The sequence below is a fragment of the Gambusia affinis genome, linkage group LG01 (genome assembly GCF_019740435.1).
Source record: "Gambusia affinis linkage group LG01, SWU_Gaff_1.0, whole genome shotgun sequence".
NCBI classification, from domain to species: domain Eukaryota; kingdom Metazoa; phylum Chordata; class Actinopteri; order Cyprinodontiformes; family Poeciliidae; genus Gambusia; species Gambusia affinis.
This window is the reverse complement of record NC_057868.1, coordinates 37178588-37200179: the sequence shown is the minus strand read 5'-3', so window position 1 is coordinate 37200179 and position 21592 is coordinate 37178588. Positions and strand designations below refer to the sequence as shown.

General features: G+C 38.5%; 1 protein-coding gene across 3 annotated transcripts in view; it reads right to left on the bottom strand.

The window, feature by feature from the left end:
* acap3a (ArfGAP with coiled-coil, ankyrin repeat and PH domains 3a) overlaps positions 1 to 21592 on the bottom strand; it is a 58704-nt gene that overhangs the window by 14500 nt on the left and 22612 nt on the right. For 2 of the 3 annotated variants that reach the window (XM_044120295.1, XM_044120311.1), the window contains exons 2-10: positions 18254 to 18311; positions 14687 to 14806; positions 14056 to 14109; positions 5475 to 5533; positions 4954 to 5137; positions 4268 to 4312; positions 4094 to 4189; positions 2940 to 3014; positions 1019 to 1030 (exon numbers count right to left, since the gene is read on the bottom strand). In XM_044120295.1, coding sequence (XP_043976230.1) covers positions 1019 to 1030; positions 2940 to 3014; positions 4094 to 4189; positions 4268 to 4312; positions 4954 to 5137; positions 5475 to 5533; positions 14056 to 14109; positions 14687 to 14806; positions 18254 to 18311 — 703 coding nt within the window. The remainder of the gene's footprint in view (positions 1 to 1018; positions 1031 to 2939; positions 3015 to 4093; positions 4190 to 4267; positions 4313 to 4953; positions 5138 to 5474; positions 5534 to 14055; positions 14110 to 14686; positions 14807 to 18253; positions 18312 to 21592) is intronic. The other variant, XM_044120303.1, reaches the window with a different exon arrangement.

Sequence of the window (21592 nt, the reverse complement as noted above, 5' to 3'; positions counted from 1 at the left end):
CACTGTTTTACATCATGGGTGACAGTTTTGTACTCAATACTAGAACTAAGTTGTCCTAGGTAATGAATAAATAAAACAAAGGACACAAAATAAAAGCTAAAATATTCAGTCATTATTTCATCCCAACATTAGCATGCAGCTCCAGGCAGTAAAAATATACCCAGGATGCATAGGAGCAGCAGGTAGCAGAAGCAAAGACATTCTCCAACATGACTTCTCCATTAAAGCACAGATTAAAAATAAATGGTTCTGAGTCTGACATTTGGGACCTTTTGCTTCTCTGCGTGCCTAATCAGCAGCAGTAGCAATCTTTTGTTTTAGAGCTTAATCTTACTTTCTGCTTTCCTTATTTCTTTTCTTTTTTTTACCCCTCCTGGGGGTCTTTTGTGGGCTCTAGTGTCCCATATATAAGTAGGCTGACAGAAAAGGGGGAAGGAGTGGGGGGAAGAAATGCGGCAAATATCGTCGGGTCTGGAAGCCGAACCTGTGACGGCCGCTTCGAGGACTCAAGACCTCCAAGCATGGGTTGCACTATTCCCTACGCCATCACAGCATGCCCTGCTTTCCTTATTTCTTAATGCTCGTTCTCCTTTTTAGGTCTAGGTCTACTTAGGTCTTACTGTGCATAGCTGAAGGGGATGAAAATATAAAAACAGGGGGAAAAAGTCCTTCTAAGAACTATTTTTGTCTGTCGTTAAATGAACATCCATATAAGAATAATTCATTTGGAGCTCCTCATTGGTTATATTTGCTCTTTGAATTGGCAGATCTAACTTTCTGACTCTATGTAGGCCACTCAAACTAAGTTTGGTTTCTGATTGTGCATTGTAAATTATTCAGGACCCACTTTAGCCTGCCCTCAAATCTTCTAAAGTTCAAAACAGCTTGATAAAGCACAGCGTTAGCAGTAAATATTTGCAGACTTCAAGTTAAGACACAAGTCTGCATGAGCTAAACCAAAGTTTCCAGTGAAAACCCAACAAAATCCAGACAGAAAAACAAAAGGAGGCCTACTCACCTGCATGAGTGTCTGAGGTGATAAACACGGTGCCATTAGGGAGTTGGAAGAGACAGAAAAGATAACAGAGAATTAGAGTCCAGCAGCAGAAGAATAGTTTAAATTGGGATAATGGGATAATCTTTCAGGTTCAGCACATTGCTTATTATCCTCATTACTGAGCCTCAATCACGCTTCAGCAGTAGAATACTACCAGAGCATGGTAGTGGAAGGTCAAGCGCAGTATTTTCGAAGCAATGGCATTGATATTTAAATTTTATATTATAACATACAACATAAAACATTGGAATTGCTCTTAACTTTCACGGCTTTGCTATAGGAAACGTTTTCCTTGGGTTTGGTGTTTGTTTTGATGCCCAGAGGATATTTGGCCCAAAGGAGTCAGGTCAGCATTAGACACAATATAGTACCTTTTCAGGTCTGATGTTTGGTCTGTGAGAGGTTGAACTGATGAGGCTTAGACTTGTAAGGTTCGGACTGATGAGGTTTGGACTGTTGGGGTTTGGTTTGAAGTGGTTTGGTCTGAAGACGTTCAGTCTGTTGGGGATGGACTGAAAGGGTTTGGATTTATGAGGTTCAGACGAGTGGGATTTGGACTTGCGAGGGTCACACTCAATGGGTTTGGTTTTAGGTAGTTTGTTCTGATGGAGATTGATCTGATGATTACGGACTGAAAACTTTATGAGCTTCGGACTGGTGGGATTTGGTTTTAGGTAGTTTGGTCTGACAAGGATGGACTAATGGGGTTCAGTTTTAGGCAGTTTAGCTTGATGAAGTTTGGTTTGATGGGGTTTGGGTTCAGGTAGCTTGGTCTGATAAAGTTTGGTCTGATGGGGTTTGGGTTCAGGTAGTTTGGTCTGTTGGGGTTTGGGTTCAGGTAGCTTGGACTGATAAAGTTTGGTCTGATGGGGTTTGGGTTCAGGTAGCTTGGTCTGATAAAGTTTGGTCAGATGGGGTTTGGTTTGAGGGAGTTTGAACTGATAAGGTTTGATCTGACAAGGTTCTGTTTAAGATGGTTTAGCTTGATGGAGTTCGGTCTGATGGGGTTTGGACTGATGGAGTTCAAAGTGTGTAGTAGGTCTTCAGTCTGATATTGAAAGCTGCTTAGTCTGATGTCTGACAATGTCTTCCTGAGACCTGACAACATCATAAATGGTGCACCAATTGGCAAGATGTAGCTCTGTGTCCCTATTATTCTGGTGGATATTAATTGGCACTATTAAAAAAAACCATCCACAGCAACACCAGCACTGAAAACTAATTATCTTCCTAAATCATACCCAAATAGCAGAAATGGTCCATGAAAAATTTAAACAATTTGTAATGACCACCGAGTTAATGTCATTTCAAATTCAACTCAGTCTGGGTTTGTCAGTGCTATTATAGGGTCACCTTTACCAAAATACAAATAAACTTTGCAGTCAGTAGCTTACATGACTAAAAGTGCTTTTAAGCTCTGGCTTATGGATCGGCACACATATGTGCTGACAGTTGCCAACCATCTACAGACGACAACAGTAGGATTAAAATGTCCTTAAACACTTAGTTCCACCTGATTTGAAGCTTAAATCAATGCGGTGTACTTTGTTTGGCAGATTAATTAAACGCCTCCCAGCTGCACAGGTCTAATCCCTTCCTGGTTACAACAGATGCTAAGAAACAAGTCACTACTGAAACTCAAAGGAGGAGCTCAGCAGCAACCCGTCCACCTATTTAAAGATAAAAACTTGTGGCAGAAACATCACAACATACAGGAGATATACAAAGATTAAAATACTGGGTACAAACAGGCTACCATTATCAGCATAGCATGAAATTCTGTAGGCATTTGATAAGGACAATTAACTAAAGGCAATTTATTGTTTTCAACACAGACTTATTCAAATTTTCAAGAGGAAAACAAGGTGAAACAGGAACTCACCCTTTGCTGAATAGTTGCATGTTTATGTTCCATTTCCCTCTTTTCCATGGCAGAATCAATGACGAGCTGATCGAGCTGAAAGTCAGTTCAAAATGGCAAATGTGACCACAAAGTACATCCTATATTTATGGTGCTTAAACAGCTGTCCTTACAAGTTTATATACACAGGTAATGATGTTGTAAAAAAAAGGAATTAGTAAATCCAATTAAAAGTTTTTCAAGTTCTAATGAAGAAGTGGAAAATAAGCAATCGTGTTTAATTTAGGACAAATAAATTCAGCTTGCCAACTGGACCAAAAAAAAATGTGGTGAAGCTGAATCTTGATACAGCTTTTAATCCTGTTGTACAAGATTTACAAAAGGGGGCACTTTAAGAAATATGGGCTCCATGGATGATTCCCCAGATAAAGTCATGACTAAACCAAAGAGCACAGAAACAAACATCAAAAGCTCTTGAACAAAATTATTTGGAGTGAAAAAACCTAAATCTAACTTTGCGGTCACAGCTATAAATATTATGTTTGGAGAAGATGTGTTTCCTGAACTTTGTGTCATTGAGCCAATTTGGGAAAATCTCAAATGCAAGTTTGACACATAATCATTTAAAATGAGAAAACACAATTATTCGTTCATACCTTCTTCAACCCAACCACTAACTATGGGTGGCTGGGAATCATTCATATTCTCAGAAAAAAAATGAAATTCTTCCAGTTATGAGAACAACTGTAACCAGTGTTGTCCAGCTTAATTATCATGTTTAAATATAAATAATTTGTTCTTACACATTTTATAGTTAAAGCTACTTACACTTCCAGAGTCAAAATTTCAGTGTTCCCAGTGTGTTTAAGCACATTTTAAGGTTTAAATATCCCCTTGCACTAATGTAGGTTATTTCAATAGTGCAGCTTAAAAATGGGACTCTTCAAAATCCAGACTGGAATAAAGGAAAGACCAACAAATGGATTGACAAATTGTTTGATGGATGCAACATTTAGACAACAGGATATATTTTTAGCCGTACTTATCGAGAACTGGAAAATATCTAAATCTAATTTCGGACTTTCCCTTAATGTGTAGGAATCATGGAAAAATCAGTAGCCCCCTGTTGGCATCTGTGAAGGCAGAGGGTTGGGACTCGCATTAACTTTGCTCACCTCAGCAGCAAGTTTCTTCATGTACGGGTCTAGCTCATCAAGGAGGTTGTAGCCCTGCTGGAACAACGAGAACTGGGCGTTCATGAAGGACAGCATCTGCATGGGAAAACATTAGAGGTCAGCTTGAAGTCTCACATCATAAGTGTGTGTGTCTGCAAATTTCTTCTAACGTACCGCATCTAAGATTTCAAACTTCTTCTTTGCCTGAAGGACGTTAATCTGCAGAATAAAAAAATTATATTAGTGAAATCCAGCTACTGAGATGACTCCCTCTAGGGGAAGACCTTTGTTTCCCTTTTCAAAAAGAGTAGGAACACCATAAAGCCTGACCGGAGTTAACTTTGACAAAGACATTCCTCAACGTGCCCTCTTGCACATGTCCACATTGACTTTTTTCCCTTCACACTGCGGTGGCGAACACAGCCCCAGGGAGATTTCCAGAGTTAAAAGCTTTACACTGCATGTCGTACCAATGCAAACCTAAAAGATATTTTGTGCTACATTTAATCTGTCACTTAGATGTTCAGTGAAATGCCCTGCAGCTTTGACCTTCACTGCATAGAGACACAATAAATGAGGAGTTCAAAAGGGTCAGATGTCTAAGAGCTGCATGAGAAGGATGCCAGGAGACAAACTGAAGCAGAAAAACATGATCAGAACAACCCGTGGGACCACTCTGAATCAGTCTCCTTTATGCCCCGCCGGCTGTCATTTCTGGGGTTAAAATAAAATGAAACAAACAACTGAAGGGAAGTACAGTTGTTGCTGCTGGCAAACAGACTAAACCATATTCTTTGTTGATGTAACTGGTCGATTTTTCATCCAAGTGTCTGAGTATCTGCACTGCTCATTTTTCTAACCTGCAGGACGTAGTCCAGAGCAAGGTGTCGGAAGCACTTCCGGGTGATGCTTAGCGCGCTGGTGGCTTCTTCAACCTCGTGTGGCTTGTTCCTGGGCGCCTGAGCGTTCTTTACCTGCGCTATTTCCATATCCTCCCGCACCCGGTCGAAGTGCTTCTTGGTCTCCTTGAATTTCCGAACATCCCTGTTAAAAATAGACACAAAAAATACACATAAAACCAGACAATTCCTTCACACTAAACCTTATCCTAAACTTCAAAATTCTGGATATTTTAAAGTCATTGCTGATCATTTCAGATGTTTCTGATGCATAACCAGATTAGTATTTTAAGCACAATAAAACCAGTTGCAGAGTAAAAAAGACACAAATTTTGAAAACAAATTTATATTCTTAAGCTTCTTTATATTTTATCAAGCTAAAAATACAAGTTTTGATACATTTTATTGTGAAACCCAACCAATAGTAGTGCATTAATGTGAAGTGAAAAAAAATTAGGCTAGGTTTTAAAATGTTTTCTCACTCTTTCACAAAGTTGTGCAGCTGCTGCTTCACAGAGCGCTGGGCTTGATCAAACAGTATCTGAAAGAAAAAAACCAATAAGTTTTAGTCACTTGTTAAAGAATTGTTGAGGAAAAAAAGAGACTGATTACTATTCGCATCAAACAGAACTAATGGATTGTTAAATTGGTTTATCTTAAATCTATCTGAAGAGTAAAGCACAAAAGTATTTCTAATTTAGTCACTTTGAGGGGAGACCGCTTCTGTATATTTTCTCCAATAGGGGGCGCCAAAGAACATAATTTCTATTTGGTTCGACAAGATGCATACAAGTGATTCATAATTGATCAAGACTGCCTGAAGAAACCAATGGATGGGGGAATGCTGCTCTAATTTAAACATGTCTACTCTAAAACAATAACAGGCTGCTTTCGGATTTAAGTTCAGGCCCCCTTCAATGTCTACTGCGCCCCTTTAACACATCGTCTGCTGCTGCTGATCTTAAATAGGTCATTCAGGCAGAGAGGGAGGGGAGGAGGAGAGGCTTTTGGTTCAATGTCGCCCAGCAGTCACATCCAATGCAGAACAGAAGATCCAGCCCAAACCTACATGTTGTCATCCACACATGAGCAGCTATACTCCTCCAGCCTCAATCTAGAGGACAGATTTAAACTCTCTATATAACATGGAAGTGGTGAGTTTTAGTAGATTTCCAGAAACCACCAAGGGTATCATTTGTGTGATGAATTTGGCTTGTACTGCCCTGTAAAACAACTGGATTAAAATAAGTATTCAGCATTGAGATTGTACATTCCAACTACATTCCTTAGCACTAGAATGGGCCTCTTACCGAAAATGCGGTTTAACAGACTCTTTAAAAAGAAATATGGCTTGGAGGTGCCGATGCAAGCCACCCAGTGCATGGTGACTGAAAGCAAAACAAGCAGCGCAGCAGTAATAAACACCACAGCACAGCATCAGGTTGGTTTGAGCAAGGAGGTGGTGGGACTGAGGTAGATGGTGCTGGCACTATGTTAGCCACACACTAAGAGCTGATGGCTAACCCAGCATTCCACAGTCTATGGTGTTTGTGTGTTAAAAGACTTCATGGCTGTGCTAAATTTGCAGCTTCTTGCATTCTTAGACTGCTTTGTGGCAACTGTCACCAAACTTTCACAGAATGGAGAGAAAACAGGTTGCCTTTACAGCAGGGGTGTCAAACTCCAGTCCTCAAGGGCCGCTGTCCTGCAGTTTTTAGATGTGCCACAGGTACAAAACGCTGGAATGAAATGGCTTAATTACCTCCTTCTTGTGTAGATCAGTTCTCCAGAGCCTTAATGACCTAATTATTCTATCCAGTTGAGGTGCAGCAGAGGCACATCTAAAAGTTGCAGGACAGAGGCCCTCCGAGACTGGAGTTTGAAAACATTCAAAATATGAGCTTAAATAGTAAAGGCAACATTTAAGACTTGTGATTATTTAAGGCCGACTTACTTTTCAAAATTAATTCAGGGAATTTTAATGCCTTAACTTTAGATACATGAATTTAATACTTTTTAAGGATGGGCAGACACCCTGCCTGTCAAGTTTTGTTAAAATCTGGTTTAGAGAAATATATATATTTTTATCCATCAAACTGTTTTGTCAACAAATAAGAGAATCATATCTTTGCTCTCAGATAATGGATTAAAAGAAAAATACAAGAAAAATATGGGACATGAGTAGAAAAGTCCTCAGGTCAATGAAAAGTACTGTGGAGCCATGATTGACTATATAGATTGAAAAGCCCAGTTATTATGATATATGTCTTATCAACAATTACATTGTTAGTAAGAGATAAGATTGATTTTAAAAGAAAATTCAAGAATGAATGGTGAGGATTTTCTTTGCACATCCATGCTTTTCAAGAATAAGTGATGACGGCTCATATGGAAGTCTCTATTTGAATATTAGAGTCAGTCTCCCTCATTACTAATGCATGTGAAAGAGCCAAACATAAATCTATAATTAATCAAGCCCAAAGTAAGCTAAAATTAATGAAAAAAAAAGTTACAAAATATTTTCATTGATTTCCGACAATTATAGAGCTTAGGCTTAAAAGCAGTAGTATGTAACTTTTATAAACTTTTTTTTAAAAGTAATATTTGTTAAAACTGTGTCTATGTTGTGACAAGAGGCAAATAATTTGTGAAAAAAATTAGCTGCTCTGCCTTCTCGCTCTGGTTCTACTACCATCTGCAGAAACACACCACCAGATCAGAAACAACCATATCTGAACCCAACCAGTATGTTAAAACAACATATTGTTTATAAAAGTTACATACTGCAACTTTAAACATGGAACCTGCTTAAATTGTGAACAAATATAGATGGAGGGAAGGAAGGATTTTCTTGGTTGTGTCCCAACATACCAAAGGGGAGAAGAGGTATATTTTAATTAAATGGGTATTTGAACCTTTGCATCCACTTTAATCTTGAACCATGTGTTAGACTTTAGGTCTTGAAAATTTCTTGGCCCACTGGAGGTCTTAGTCTTGACTTTTGTGTTAGGTCGTCCTGACAACAAAACTACTATGTGCCTCTTTTATCTAAAAGTCAGTACTGAAAAACATATTTAATTGAATTCAGTTATTTATCATATAGACAATGTGACTTTAATCAAGTCATTAACTGTGTAGGAACTTAGACTGTTGCTCAGGTCACACCGTTTCTTCTGTCCATGCGAATGAAAATATCTCTGGAGGAGGAAGGAGCTAGACTCGGCTTGCTCTCCACTAACACACCAACAGAGCGTGTTTGTCCTGGAGCGTAATGCTGGACTGGCAAAAGCCACCAGGAAATTGAGGCAAGCATGGGCCAAGACTCTTTAGCACTTCTCATAGATCAGTGCTGATGTCTTTGCACGTTTATGCTCAACCAGATGCGCTTTTTGTTTATCTTCTCAGGGTTTTAGAGCCATTTAAGCATGGGTGCGACAAGCATGGCTGGCACTCAGAGCTCCCATGCGCACACTGCTATTTAATATTCTTGAGAGGGTGCTGCAAAAGGGCAGCAGAGCGTGCACAAAGAGGGAAATCCTTCTCCGATGGCAAATATAACCATCATCATTTCTTATTCATTGAGGCGCGGCTGGAGTGCAATGCAGTTAAATACGGATGCTGTGCTGTGACTGAAAAACGAGCATGAAGAAGAGGGCAAAAATGTTCCTCCACATCACTGATTCGTCTCGAGGGAATCCCCTCGTCATGCTGCACTCGCATGAACCCTCCCTGTTCTACTTTACATCAAAGAAACAAAGAAAATCTTTGATGAATTATATTATTGTCCACTAAGACTGTCAGCTCTGATAGATTTGAGGGGAAGAAGAGGGAAAAACGAGAGGCTGAAAGCCCAGCTGAGCCAACGGTGGAGGACGCCAGCTGTTCCCAGGCCAAGCCGCACACACCGAACCAGACGAAACAGAAGATCTATCGGCCTGACAGAATCACTGACAGACGGATGGAGACCAAACATCTACAATTCATATGAGGTGGGAAGCGGTGAAAACAAACAAAAAAAAGAAGCATTTTTTAACATTAAAGTTTCAAAACCCTCATATAATAAACTTACGGAGTGCTAGGAAATCAAAAGACACTTCTACTTGTTCAATAAAACAAGACACCGGATAGCCTCAAGAAAAACTTTAATGCTTGTTCTTAGTTAAGGAAGTAATGCAGGAATCTCTTGGTTAAACAAAAAGGTTCTTCTTAAGGGCCTTATCTCACCACTTATCTCACTCTTTCAGTGTGATTGTGCGAAGAATATGATTTTATGACTTTCTGAACCGTTAGTGTGTTGGTTTTGAGGGGGAAAAAAGACGAGTGTACAAATACAATCAGTATAAAGCGTGAAAAAGTTAATTAAAAGGAGGGACAGTGAATCATGGGGAACACAAGTTAAGAAGTAAACAGAAAAGAGTAATGGCTTCCCTTGACCAAGATAAAGGAGCAGTTCAGAATATCAGGATGAAGAGATTATGCTATTGTCAGGAAATTCTATGAGGTTAGGAGGCCATTCATGTATCAGCCACAACAACAGAACAATAACTGACCAACAGAAAGTGGTATATGGTGTCATTTGTATAAATTTTGGTTGAAATGTGAAATGACTGAGACAGTGATTTTGTCAGTGTTTAGTTCTTTTAAGTGATCATATGTCTGTGTGTGTGGCTTATGTTCCTAAAAGCCACATCTTGGCTCTCTTCTGAGCTACAAGTGATTTTAATTCAGCCTCAGTGCTTAACCACAATGTAAGTTTCCTAAATTATATCTTTTTATAGCGAGTTTATTTTCCTGATCTGAGCTCCGCTGTCCTCTCCTCTCGTCCATAAATAGTCGGGAGTCGTCTCAGTGTAGTTCAATTATAATTCAATCTAGCTATAAATTTCCACACAGCTTTGGTATTGAACTATGTGGCTTTCAAACCATAACTGCACTTTGGCTGTTTTGGCTGGATCTTACAGATATTAATGGTATTCTGGACTCCGCTGTAGTGGTTGGTAGAGATCTGTGTTCCTAGTTCAGTAACACTCCTGCACTGCTCACAGTCTGAGTACTTAATCTATGTAAAAAGCCTGGTTTTGGAAAATGAAACGACTTTGGTGTATAAAAAGGTTCTTGGAAAAAATATAGGTTAAGAACTTGTATATAAAAGCAAATTTTATGCAGTGGTCATCATTGTGGTTACAAAGCTCACACAAATAAACTGAAAATAATTATTGTTGTTCAATTAGCTCAATAATAAGACCACCCATGAGGCCCAAGCCCAACTCATCCCTTCATTTTCTTAAGTTAAGATTAATTTCAAGAGTACCAGGAAGGTTTTGTAGAGCCTCATATTGTGCCAAACTTCAATCGTTAAGGCAAGGCAAGGCAACTTTATTTAAATAGCACCTTTCAGCCAAAGACAATTCAAAGTGCTTGTACAAGAAAATTAAAAACAAAAGAAAAATGTAATATTATTGACAGAAAAACTCCTGGGAAGTTATTTTTGTAAAAATATTACTTTTTGAGGGCTGTGCATGTAAATTTGACATCACCATTTATATTTTTGGCATGCTAGAAAGACTTTTGCACCAGTTTGATGAATATTTTTACTGGTTCAGATGCAAAAGTTCTTGTGGTCACCAGTGTCGCAGAGAAACAGTACCTCTGTCAAACAATTCTCTATTGTAACATCCACTCACTGCTGACCATGCATTTTCCACCCTCCTCCCCCAAAAAATCTCTTCTCTGCCTAAACGTTCACACCAGTTTGTGTTTTTACAGGACATTGTCTGTTGGACATTTTCTTGGCAAGTTGCTCCAATTTCCTCATTTGCAGCAGAGATTGAAACCCTGCAAACTGCTTAGATTAAATAATTACTTTTTTCTCTGGATAATAAGGCACTAACTTCGAGTTCAGAGTATTATAATGTTCATATGTCACAATTAAACCAATAGGGTTGGCAATGTATGCTTTAAATGTCACAAATAATAGTTAGTTTCCTTCAGAGTAATTGAAATTATTAGACATATTCTAATTTTTGCGTGCAACATGAAAATATCTTGACAGTGTTGTCGAAAGACATTTGTCTCCTTACAGATTTCTTCAATTTCTGCTTGGTTTGAACAGTTTTTTGTTTCTTAATGAATATAATCATAGTTTTACATTTTGCTTTTTGTATCTTTTTCTGAAGTTTGGAGAATTTAAACATTTAAGAGTAATAAAAAAAAGTGAAAATGGGGGACATCTGTAAGCGGCAACAACTTGTTTCCAGAATTATATTCATTACAGTTACATTATATTTCATGACAATAAAAAATACTGAATTAGTGAGACTTGAAACCAAAAAAAAACTAATAAATCCACAATTCTGAACTAAAGATAGTGTCTAAAGTCTAGTGTACAAGGTTATAACAATCTGCAGTCTCATTCAGAAACATTTTATGATTGACTTTACTATCATGCAGCAGCCAAGGAAAATTTGAAATGAAACTGAAGTCTTTAAAATACTTTCCAAAGCTCCGTAGGTCTTTTAAAGCAGGAACTTGAACCCACAGAGGAGCTCATGCGGTCCCTACAACATCCAAACATGCAGTTTATGTAATGCAGTCTGCAAAATGTCAAAGTTGAGAAGGGTTACTATTGTTCAGCAGCTAAATCTAATCTATGCCTCCCAACATGACCTGAACAATTAAAGCTCCAATTGCTGTTCTGGCCTCTCTCCACATCAATAGATTGGGAGCAAATGGAAAGAAAAGAGTAGCTGATTTGGACTCCCAATTGTTGCAGCTTCAGAGAGGAATGTCAGAGACTGTAACACAAGCAACACAGTTTGCAGCACTGTTGGTTAAAATTAGAGGACTTCGAAGGACCACAGAGACCCACAGAGGTGAAGGAGGTCAGGAGCCTTAAAAGTGAGGAGGGGAAACAACACAGCAGTGAAGCACATGCTCTGTTTGGTGTAAAAAGACAAAAGTCGAAAGAAAAATAAAACACTAAAGCCAGAAATAAGAAGACTCCACATTTGGGCATTCTTTTGAACAAACACTGAAGCAAAGTTTAAATCAAATTAGAATTCAAAAATATACAGCTTTAACGTAGCTCAAAAGCTACATTTTTAGAGACGCTTTTCTTGGTTAACTTAAACTATATCAGATCACAGCAGCTATACCAGCTGATGCAAAAGCTAGAACAATGTTTAAACATAAAAATATTAAAATATCTTTAAAACATGTAAACAATGCAAAAACCTATAAAAAGTAAATTTTCTGCAACCAAACACTAAAAATGAGTTGACCAGAATTTGTCAGTGATTGGTCAATCTGAAATCAGTAGTGTGTGTCTTTAGTGTGTGGTTTTTTTATTATTATTATTATTTATTAATTTATTTCAGCAGTAACTACATTATACATAAACACTACTAGGTTGAACTGACAACACAGGGAGAAGTTTCTAGAAAAAAATCTACATCTTTTAAAATTCACTTCCACTAAGTTAATATTTAAAAATGTCTTTACGGAGAGTAAAGTCGAACTGAAGTCAGTATTCTTGTTTGCGTGCACAAACTCAAATTTGTTGTTCCTTCATGCTGCTATTTTCAAACTGGTCATGAGACTTCAGCAGAGAGCAGGAAGCTAAATGCACGACAACAAAGCTGCTCAGTGGCGTCTTTTAAAAGAGTTCAATTTTGTCTGCTTTAAATCATGGTTGTTTCTGTAAAATCTCACTGTTAAAAATGAAAAGAGTAGGATAGGTTTATGGGCGATGCAAAACATGTTCAATTAAGTTTTTGCACAAAATCATTCTTACATTATGAGATTTTAATCTGCTCAGTTCTGTCTATTTCAAATTTATTTCAGAATGAGCTGTTTTCTAGGACCTCTTCTCATTTTAAATCCAAATAAGTTGCTGCTGGCCACGCCTCCCAACTCAACGTTTACACTCACACATGAAAATGGCTGCAAACAAGTGCGCAATTATACAACCAGCAAGAATGTAGCAAGTTTTTGGATGGTAAATCAACAGCAAAACATTTGTCTTTTCCAGCAGTCATTGTAAAGCGCATGCAGCAGCAAAACCAGCTGACCAAATGTCCTGGCGCTCAGCATGGGTTGCTAGGTAACAGGCTGGGCTTCGCTGGTAATGCTAGGCAATGGGCTGCGCTATGTTGGGGTTGCTACTAGAACGGCAGTGCTTGCAGATTTGTTGCATTACATTTGGAAGGTTTTTGAAATGTCTCATTTCCCAGAAATCAAAAAACATTAACTTACTGACACTATAGGTAAGATAATCTTTGCAAAGACTATCTGTTACCAAATTGCTTTTGCTTAGAAATATTATACAAATCCTCCTTATCTGCCAAGCTGTGTAAAGTTTACAGTGTGACGTCCACTTTGGATCACTCACAACAGACTCCTCTACAGTTAAAGTAAATAACTTGATGATTTGCAAACCAGCACATAACAGTAAATCAGAAATTGTGTCCTCCCGACACTGTTATTTACATTGGATGGACATCTTGTGATATGGCATAATGCATTTTGAGGAATGCAAACAAAAAAATTATTGAGCGATTCTACATAAAGCCCTCCATGCCAAAACAATGCACAAGTGACTGGGATATTGATGCACAGGAGTTTCGAGACCAGATTGCTTTTTTTAAAATCAGCATAGTAAAAATGTTTTAGTTACCAGTAATTTACAGCAGTACAAAGTGAGTACTAGATGTATGAAAAGCCAAAAAGGGAACAAATTGCACAATAATGATATTCAACATGGAAATGACGATTTGACTATTTTTTTTATTATTTGGAAAAGCAGATGAGTCCGTCACAATCTTTCATTGATTACATTTGCTTTTATTAATTTATAAAGTAACATACATATTTGCTCTTATTAAACTGGTATGTTTTTATGAAAAAATGTAATGTTTGTTGTGTGTAATATAAAACGGATAGTGAATGGAGTTAGTTAAAATGTGGCCATCACATTGCACTAACTGGAAAACATGCTTGCTGTGAGCACCAGATAGTGCTCGCATTGTGTTACTGTACTGTATAAGGAGTCCTTAATAAACTTACCATGTGGTAGTTTATGATTTCTTGCAGGCTTTCCCCACACTTTTCCAGGCACTCCTGCAAAAAAGAAAAAAAAAAAATACAAATTGCACACAAAATTTTTTCTTACTTTTATCATTTTTAACCTTTTGAAAAATAAAGAAGCAAATAAAAGCTGTGACAAAAAAACATTATTTATTTGACTTCCAGCTGGAGGAAAGTGATCTGGACGTCACAGTGGAGGAATGTAACAGAAGCGTTTTTTAACAACCTACTGGAAATAGCTATTACTGAAGCTGATTCACGTCATATCCTGATTCATTCCTTACTTTATTATGGAAAGTTAAAACATGAACAGGAATTTAATAGGAAAATAACAATTAATCACAAGGCAGAAGTCATGGAGACTTTTATTAGGGCTTTCGTCTTCAACCATTAAAATGATCTGAAAGTCCAGCCAAATTTTCCAGGCCTGATCTGATTCGCACTGACTAATCTGTTAGTAATAACATTTGTTCACATAAATACAGAGCTACAAGGCCAACACCCAAAACATTAGGGGATTTTCCCATACACTTTAAAGATCAAGAACTAAATAAAAGACACAGTTTTGTGTGTTGCAGGTGGAATGGAAGTGAACTTGTCAGAACCTCACCGAGATCATTTCATCCTTTTTGCACTGCTGAGACAGATCCCGGATGCCGTTGACAAACAGCTTGTTGGCACTGATGTAGGCCTTCCCGGCCTCGATCATCCCGCTGCATAACTTCACCAGCTGGAGGAGGAAGAAAAGTCACCCAGATGGTTCAATCAAATGACAACTGAATAATTCATGGAGAGCAAACAAAGTCGTATTTTTGATGATTCAGTTGTTGTTGCTTTGAGCCTGGAACACTTTGCAAGTAAATGTCATCATAAGGGGGAATCCTACAACAAGAAGAGGCCAAATTCAAGTCTATTTAAGACCAAATGAAACTGATTTTGCCCAAATATATTCCAAAATCAGCTTCAGATCATTCTGGCCCTACACCCCAACAGCTGGGTGTTGAAAGGGCAGAAGGTAGAAACATATACACGCAGAAACAGTCGACCTGGAGTACTTTCTACAGAAGACGCTAAGGATGTTTTTACCGTCACATGATAATCCAGCAGACTTGGTTAAACTGAGGATCAAAGTTGTAACATTTGTTAGATTTTCAGCTGGTGTGGTTCACTTTCAAATGAGCCAAACCCTTTGAAAAACCAGTTCCCTCCTTCACCTGTGGTGGCGCTGCACCAGGAACCATCCATCCATCCATCCACCCATCCATCCATCCATCCATCCATTTTCTGTACACCCTTTCTCCCTAATGGGGTCGGGAGGGTTGCTGGTGCCTATCCCCAGCTAACGTTCTGGGCGAGAGGCGGGGTCACCCTGGACAGGTCGCCAGTCTGTCGCACATCCACCCATCCATCCATCCATCCATCCATCCATCCATCCATCCATCCATCCATCCATCCATCCATCCATCCTTTTTCTGTTCACCCTTAGATTAACTTGAAAATGTGAATGAAAATAATACAGATATGTGTGCTTGTTCAACTTGGTGACTGCAGTTTTCTTGCATTTTGTGAAAAAAATATTTGGTTTAAACTACACTATAAAGCCAAAATGTCTCACAGATATTAGAACCTAAAAACAATGTTTAGAAACTTGTCTCTGGTTGTTAAGTCAACTTTCTTGAATCCAAAATTATGTTGTTATTGACTTTACTTGCATTCTCAAGGCAGAATGTGAACCTTCATTTTCAAGTTAAACCACTTTCAAAATGTTTTACAGTGTATGGACTCAAAAGTAGACAGGGAACAGACTTTATGGAAAGAAACTAGCAGATGGTTCCACAGGAAAGGAGCCAAATAAATAAAAGATCAGCTTCAAATTCTACTTTTAGAAAAAAAAATCTTCAATTCACATCCAATTATATAAAATCCCATTGAGATCCGGTTCAATCCAATATAATTCACTCATACAGTCTGAAAGCAGTGCTCTGTTGGAAACATATGGAAGAATAAGAAATGTATAAAACAGGATAGAACTGGGTCATTCAGAGCTTCACATGTAAAAATTATCATGATAGCTAATGAATAGAAGCTAAAAATGAAGAAATATGATTTCTGCCCTCTGATGAATTGCTGATCTCTCCAGGGTATAACCAGCCTTTTTTGTCTGATGACCGCAAGAGACCGCAGCAGCTGCCCTGCGACCCTGAATGGATAAGCAGGCATAGATGATGGATGGATGATCTCTCCTTTTAATTTTAATATTGCTGCAGCATTTGGGATCAGCTGAAGGACTTCAGGACTACAAATTTGGGAAATTCTAATAGCAAAAAAAAATGAAAATTGTCCAGCCAAGTAGTAGCAAACACATGGACCGGTTTTCCTTCTACAATATATCCCCATAGGTTTAAGTTATTTTACATGTAAAGATGTTACTGGGTTTGAAGACTGGAAATGATGGATGGAAGATTAGAAGATAAAAATCACAGCAGTTTCCAGTATTGATGGCATTAAAAGGCCAGCCTGACTAATCCAGTCTCCATCCAACATACTGCGATTCAAAGTCAGGGTCAGGGTCAGGACTGGACCAGATGGACTCCTGACACAAGTATTACAGGAAAAGCATCTGGCTTCCTCATTAAAGGGCAACTGGAGGCTCTGAAAGCCAAGACACAATTTGATGACCTCTCACTGAACTGTTTAAAAGGACTGAGTGACATTTGATGTCAGTTAAGCAGAAACAAGGCAGCCAGCGGCAAAACTGATTAATGTTAGGCGTATGGGATTAGGTACTGCTTGGAGGGGAGTTGTGAGTCTAACAGGATCACTGTGTCTGATGTGTGCTGCAACATGCTGTAGCATGAAAGAATTAGCTTTTTTCTGTGTATAGAATTTGGATGATCTTTCTTATACAGCAAATGAAGCCATGACTGAAAGAGAATTATTACTATTTTTTTTTTTTTTTTTATAGTTTTTATTGGCTCTAGTGGCCTCCATTTGATAGTTAATTGACAGGAAAGTGGGCAATGAGAGAAGGGGGAAGACATGCGGCAAAGGTCGCCAGGCCGGGAATCGAACCTGCGACGGCCGCGTCGAGGACTAAGGCCTCCTTATGTGGGTTGTGCTCAACCCCTGCGCCACCACAGCACATCCCGAAAGAGAATTATTTTAATCTGATTGATGCAGCAGCCCTGATGTAAACAGCAAATTTGAGGCTGCTGCTTCAACTTTTTGTAACTTATTGGCTCTTGTATAAAAATGTTTTTATGTGGATCCTGACAGGTCAATAAAATGTAAAAGCTGCCTGCAAACTGCAACAATTAAGTTAATAGAGATTTATTAATCCCAAAGGAAAATGAAATAAGACAAACAAAAACAACTAAAACCTTAGCACAACAAAATGTCCCAAGAACAAATAGTAACAGAAGCCACAACAAAACAACAAAAGCCACAACAGAAGTAATGCTAACACAGACGTAATGCTAGCAAGTTCATTGTAACTTTCCTTGTGGCTTGCTGCTGATGTATGCGCCAAGACGTGTGTTCACTAATGTGTTCACAGGGCTGGTGTGCATTCACACCAGCCCTGTTTGCACAGCTTTAATTGAAATCTAATTTGTTTTTCTGGAAATCCAGTCCATTTGGGGAAGTGTGAATGCGTAATCAATCTCTGATGTGGACTGAAAAAGTGATCTCTGGACCACCTAAAACCAGTAGTCTCGGTTTGGCTGAGATGAATTCTGGCACTCCAAAACAGTAAGTGGACCATAGCACAGGGCATTCTGGGTAAACACAACCAAAACAAGCATGAGAGTCTAGTGATAGCGGGAGAAATGGCTTGTGCTTTTTTACCAAAACCAAAAGAGAAATCCTACAACCATTGAATTATGATGCTACTCCATTTTTTGCTTACTAATTTTAAAAAAAGAAGTTGTGCTCAGTATACTTTTCAGCGACTTTTGTGTTGTTTCCTTCAGTGGTCCTTGGTGCAGCGTCACCAGAGATGAGGGGTGGAAGGAACAAGTTTTTCAAAGGGTTTGGTTTGTTTGATATATTGCATTGTGAAAGTAAACTGCAGCCTCTGAAAATGTAACAAATGTTGAATACAAAAGCACATCTCACATTTCAATTTTTTTTTGCTTAATGAAGTGATTTAGCCGTAATGACAGTGTTTTTTTTTTACCTTATCTAGTTTTGCTTCGATCTCCACAACTTCTGTCTCCACTTCATCAATATTTGCCCTGAAAAGGAAACAGAGACATGAATCACTCAATGCCTGAAAAGCAATGTTTTACCACACAACTCCACAAAGGCCATTCATCTCAAAGGAAAACAGCCGTTTTCCAGTCAGTTTAGTGCTTTCCCACATTCTCACAGGGTTCTGCGACACTCCATAAGTCTGCCAGTGACAGATCGGGTTTTTGTGGAGCAGCAGCCAGACGTGTTTGAGCTGCACCCGCTGAGAGAGCTGGGGCGAGACGCCGTTTGGGGAGCAGCGAGGATCTGTCAAAACACAGTGACAGACGTGGTCTCCGGACAGCGAGGTGAAACATGTCTACGGCGGTTTCATGACACAAACCGCCTACACACTGCTGAAACCACCGCCACCACCGAATCCACGCCCAACTGCATCTGGAGCCCCCACCCCAGCCCCAGAGAGAGAGAAAGATGTGATTTATGAACACATGTTGCTCCATGATGCAGCCCTTACAAAAACACTGCTGACGTCAGAGTGGGGGGACTAGCAGCTGACGTGCAGAGAAACCATATGGATTCACTTTTACAATATTCAGAATAACCTCTGAAAGGATTAATCAGATTAATCGTGATTAGTCAGTTAATCAATTATTTAAATAAAAATCAACTAATTTAGTGATCGATTAATTGCTAACAGGACCATACAGATAAAAAAAAGACATTTTGCTGAAGAAAAAACACACTAAGAGCAGTAATTAAGTCAAAGCTTTTATCTGTGGAGATGTTCAAAATTTGTCAAGTGGCACTCAGTTCAAATTCAGTAAAAACAAAATCTCTTACGCACTTTTTGCTGTCCAGTTATTAATGGGTTAATCCAAGAAATTATAAACAGATCAGCCCTAAACCTGATAGTAAGTAAAAGCAGAAAGAACTCAATATTCACTTACTGACATTAGAATTATTATTTTTCTTGCTGCAAATGATCAAGCATGCCTTGTTACTGGCCCTTAGGCAATACAGTGTTTATTTTCTTCTTAAGAAAGGAATTGAATTATTTATTTGAATCTTTTAATGTATTTCCAATGCTGCTTAAAAGAGTCTTAAATGAAAAATATGCAGAAGTGACCATTTTTTAAATTTGATTAATCGATTAATTGTCAATACCTAAAATAATTGTTAGTTCCAGCTCCATTCTAAATACACCTGTCATTGCGTTCATTCTTATCTTTCCATTTTTAGCACCAACTTTAAGCCCAGACTAAAGTGATGGTCAGCTGCGTGGGCTAAATATGCGATCGGGGCAGGAATCTGCTGACACCTGCATAAATGTTTATGGAGCTACACAGAGCAATAATGAGAATCAAACTTGTGGTTTAAATATTGACCCAAAAAAGAGAATGAGTTTGTGCCATGTTGAAATTTTAACCAAAACAGCTGTAAGTCCCTCCCATCTTATTTTCTTTCGTTCAAATTTTTAGCAAAACAAACTAAAACACTGTCTGCACACACAAACCTTTATTTGGGTGTCAACAAGAAGTAATTTAAGTTCATTGTAATAAAAAGTGCTCTATTGACCTCTAGGCGTCCTCATAACTGAGGACCCCACATTACATGAATGCTCACTGTTTGATGTCAGTAGATAGGTGGGGCTTCTTTTAGAATTCTAAAGTTGTGAACATGTACATTAATATCGCTTTTACAATAAAGAAAATACCTAAACTTTTAATACATGCATCAAATTATCATCAGTGCCAATAGACTGAAACCAATGCATAATCTACCATTTATTTCGAAGAAAGAACCACACATCAGATCTTGATGAGTCACGTTTTTTTTCTCATTTAAACAATATTTTTCTTGTAAGTTTACTAATTTCACCTGGCAATATTACATCTTTATTCTGCTATTATGGCTATATTCTTGTGATAAAAAAAAAAATATGAAACCTAATATTTCACTGTACTTTGCCTCCTTTTGAGCCACCATTGTTGGCAAGTAGCCAGCTTAAATTCTTTAGGACATAATTTGCACAAATATAATGAACTAATTCATGATTAACTGACTCAGAAATTCTTCCTAAACCTTCATCTGGTACGAAAAGGGTGATTGTTTCTGGCAGCTCCTTCAGCTGCACTCCCTCACACACTTGACTTCATTTGATCCTGAGGTTATGCTGCGAATCATGCAGCAGTCTCCTGATGATAGCATTTGTGGCGTATTTCGGCCACGGCTGGCACCAGACATAACTTGGACCTCATCTCTTCCCTCTCCGGCTGGATTATCTGGCTTGGGACAAAGGCTGGCATGTGTTGTCCACCCCCACAGCTTCCACCGCCCTCCATCTCCCTTTACATGAACCGAGAGAGAGGAAGGAGGAATCGTCCAGAGAGGAAATCCATGTCAAAAGTCGTAACTCAAAAAGACTGGAGATATGCATTACTTAAATAACCAATCCCATATTATTCCACATGTGGATGCTTGTTATTATAAACTGGACTGATCTCCCACTGAACAGCTTTGAACCAACCACAGCTTGGGGTACGGTCACAGTGTGTAAAGCCGTTTTCACTGCTGAAGCAATTTTTTTGTGAAACTACAGCTTTTATGTGATAATGGAAAGCTTAGCAGCCACTGGCTTTTCTTTGGACCCGTTGTCCTCATGCCTCTCAGCTGCTGCCAGCTGATTCTGAAATGTCAGATTTTATTTTCCAAATGTCAACACTGGCTTTCAGAAGCTTTGCTATTTTCAGATGATCAGCGGTTTATCAGAGGCAGCTTAATATTGCCCCTTAGTAGCCATATCATCCAGCAGTTGAAGAAAAACTCATGCATTTAATCAGAAGGCATATTATTTTCAGATATAGTAGATATTTTTAAGAAGGATTGTGAGAATCTTTTGACTTTATCTCAAGATTTGTACTCAAAAGGGTTCTTAAAGTCACAAGAGGTTGTTTTTACTTTTGTCAGACAGGCGTCTACATGTATGGACATCTGCCAATTCTTGGAGTCACAAAGTTTTCTTTAGAATGTAATCCAAATCACTCAGCAAATTTGTCAATTTGCTCTATTTTTTTTGGGAAAGTACAACTAATGTGTTCAAAAGAATAGGTAGCTTGGGAAGTTGAACTATCTAGGCGCAATGCTAATTGACGCTGTTAGCTGGTATTTGCAAAGCCGACTTGCCCAGATTTTGTAAGTTTGCAGTGCCAACCCAACTCTTTCAATTTTCAGAGGATTGATTGTAAAGTGCTCCGTAATATTTGTGTAAAGCTTGGGAATCTTGTTATAAAGCCCAATCCTGCTTTGGTCAGCATGATTCTCTTTG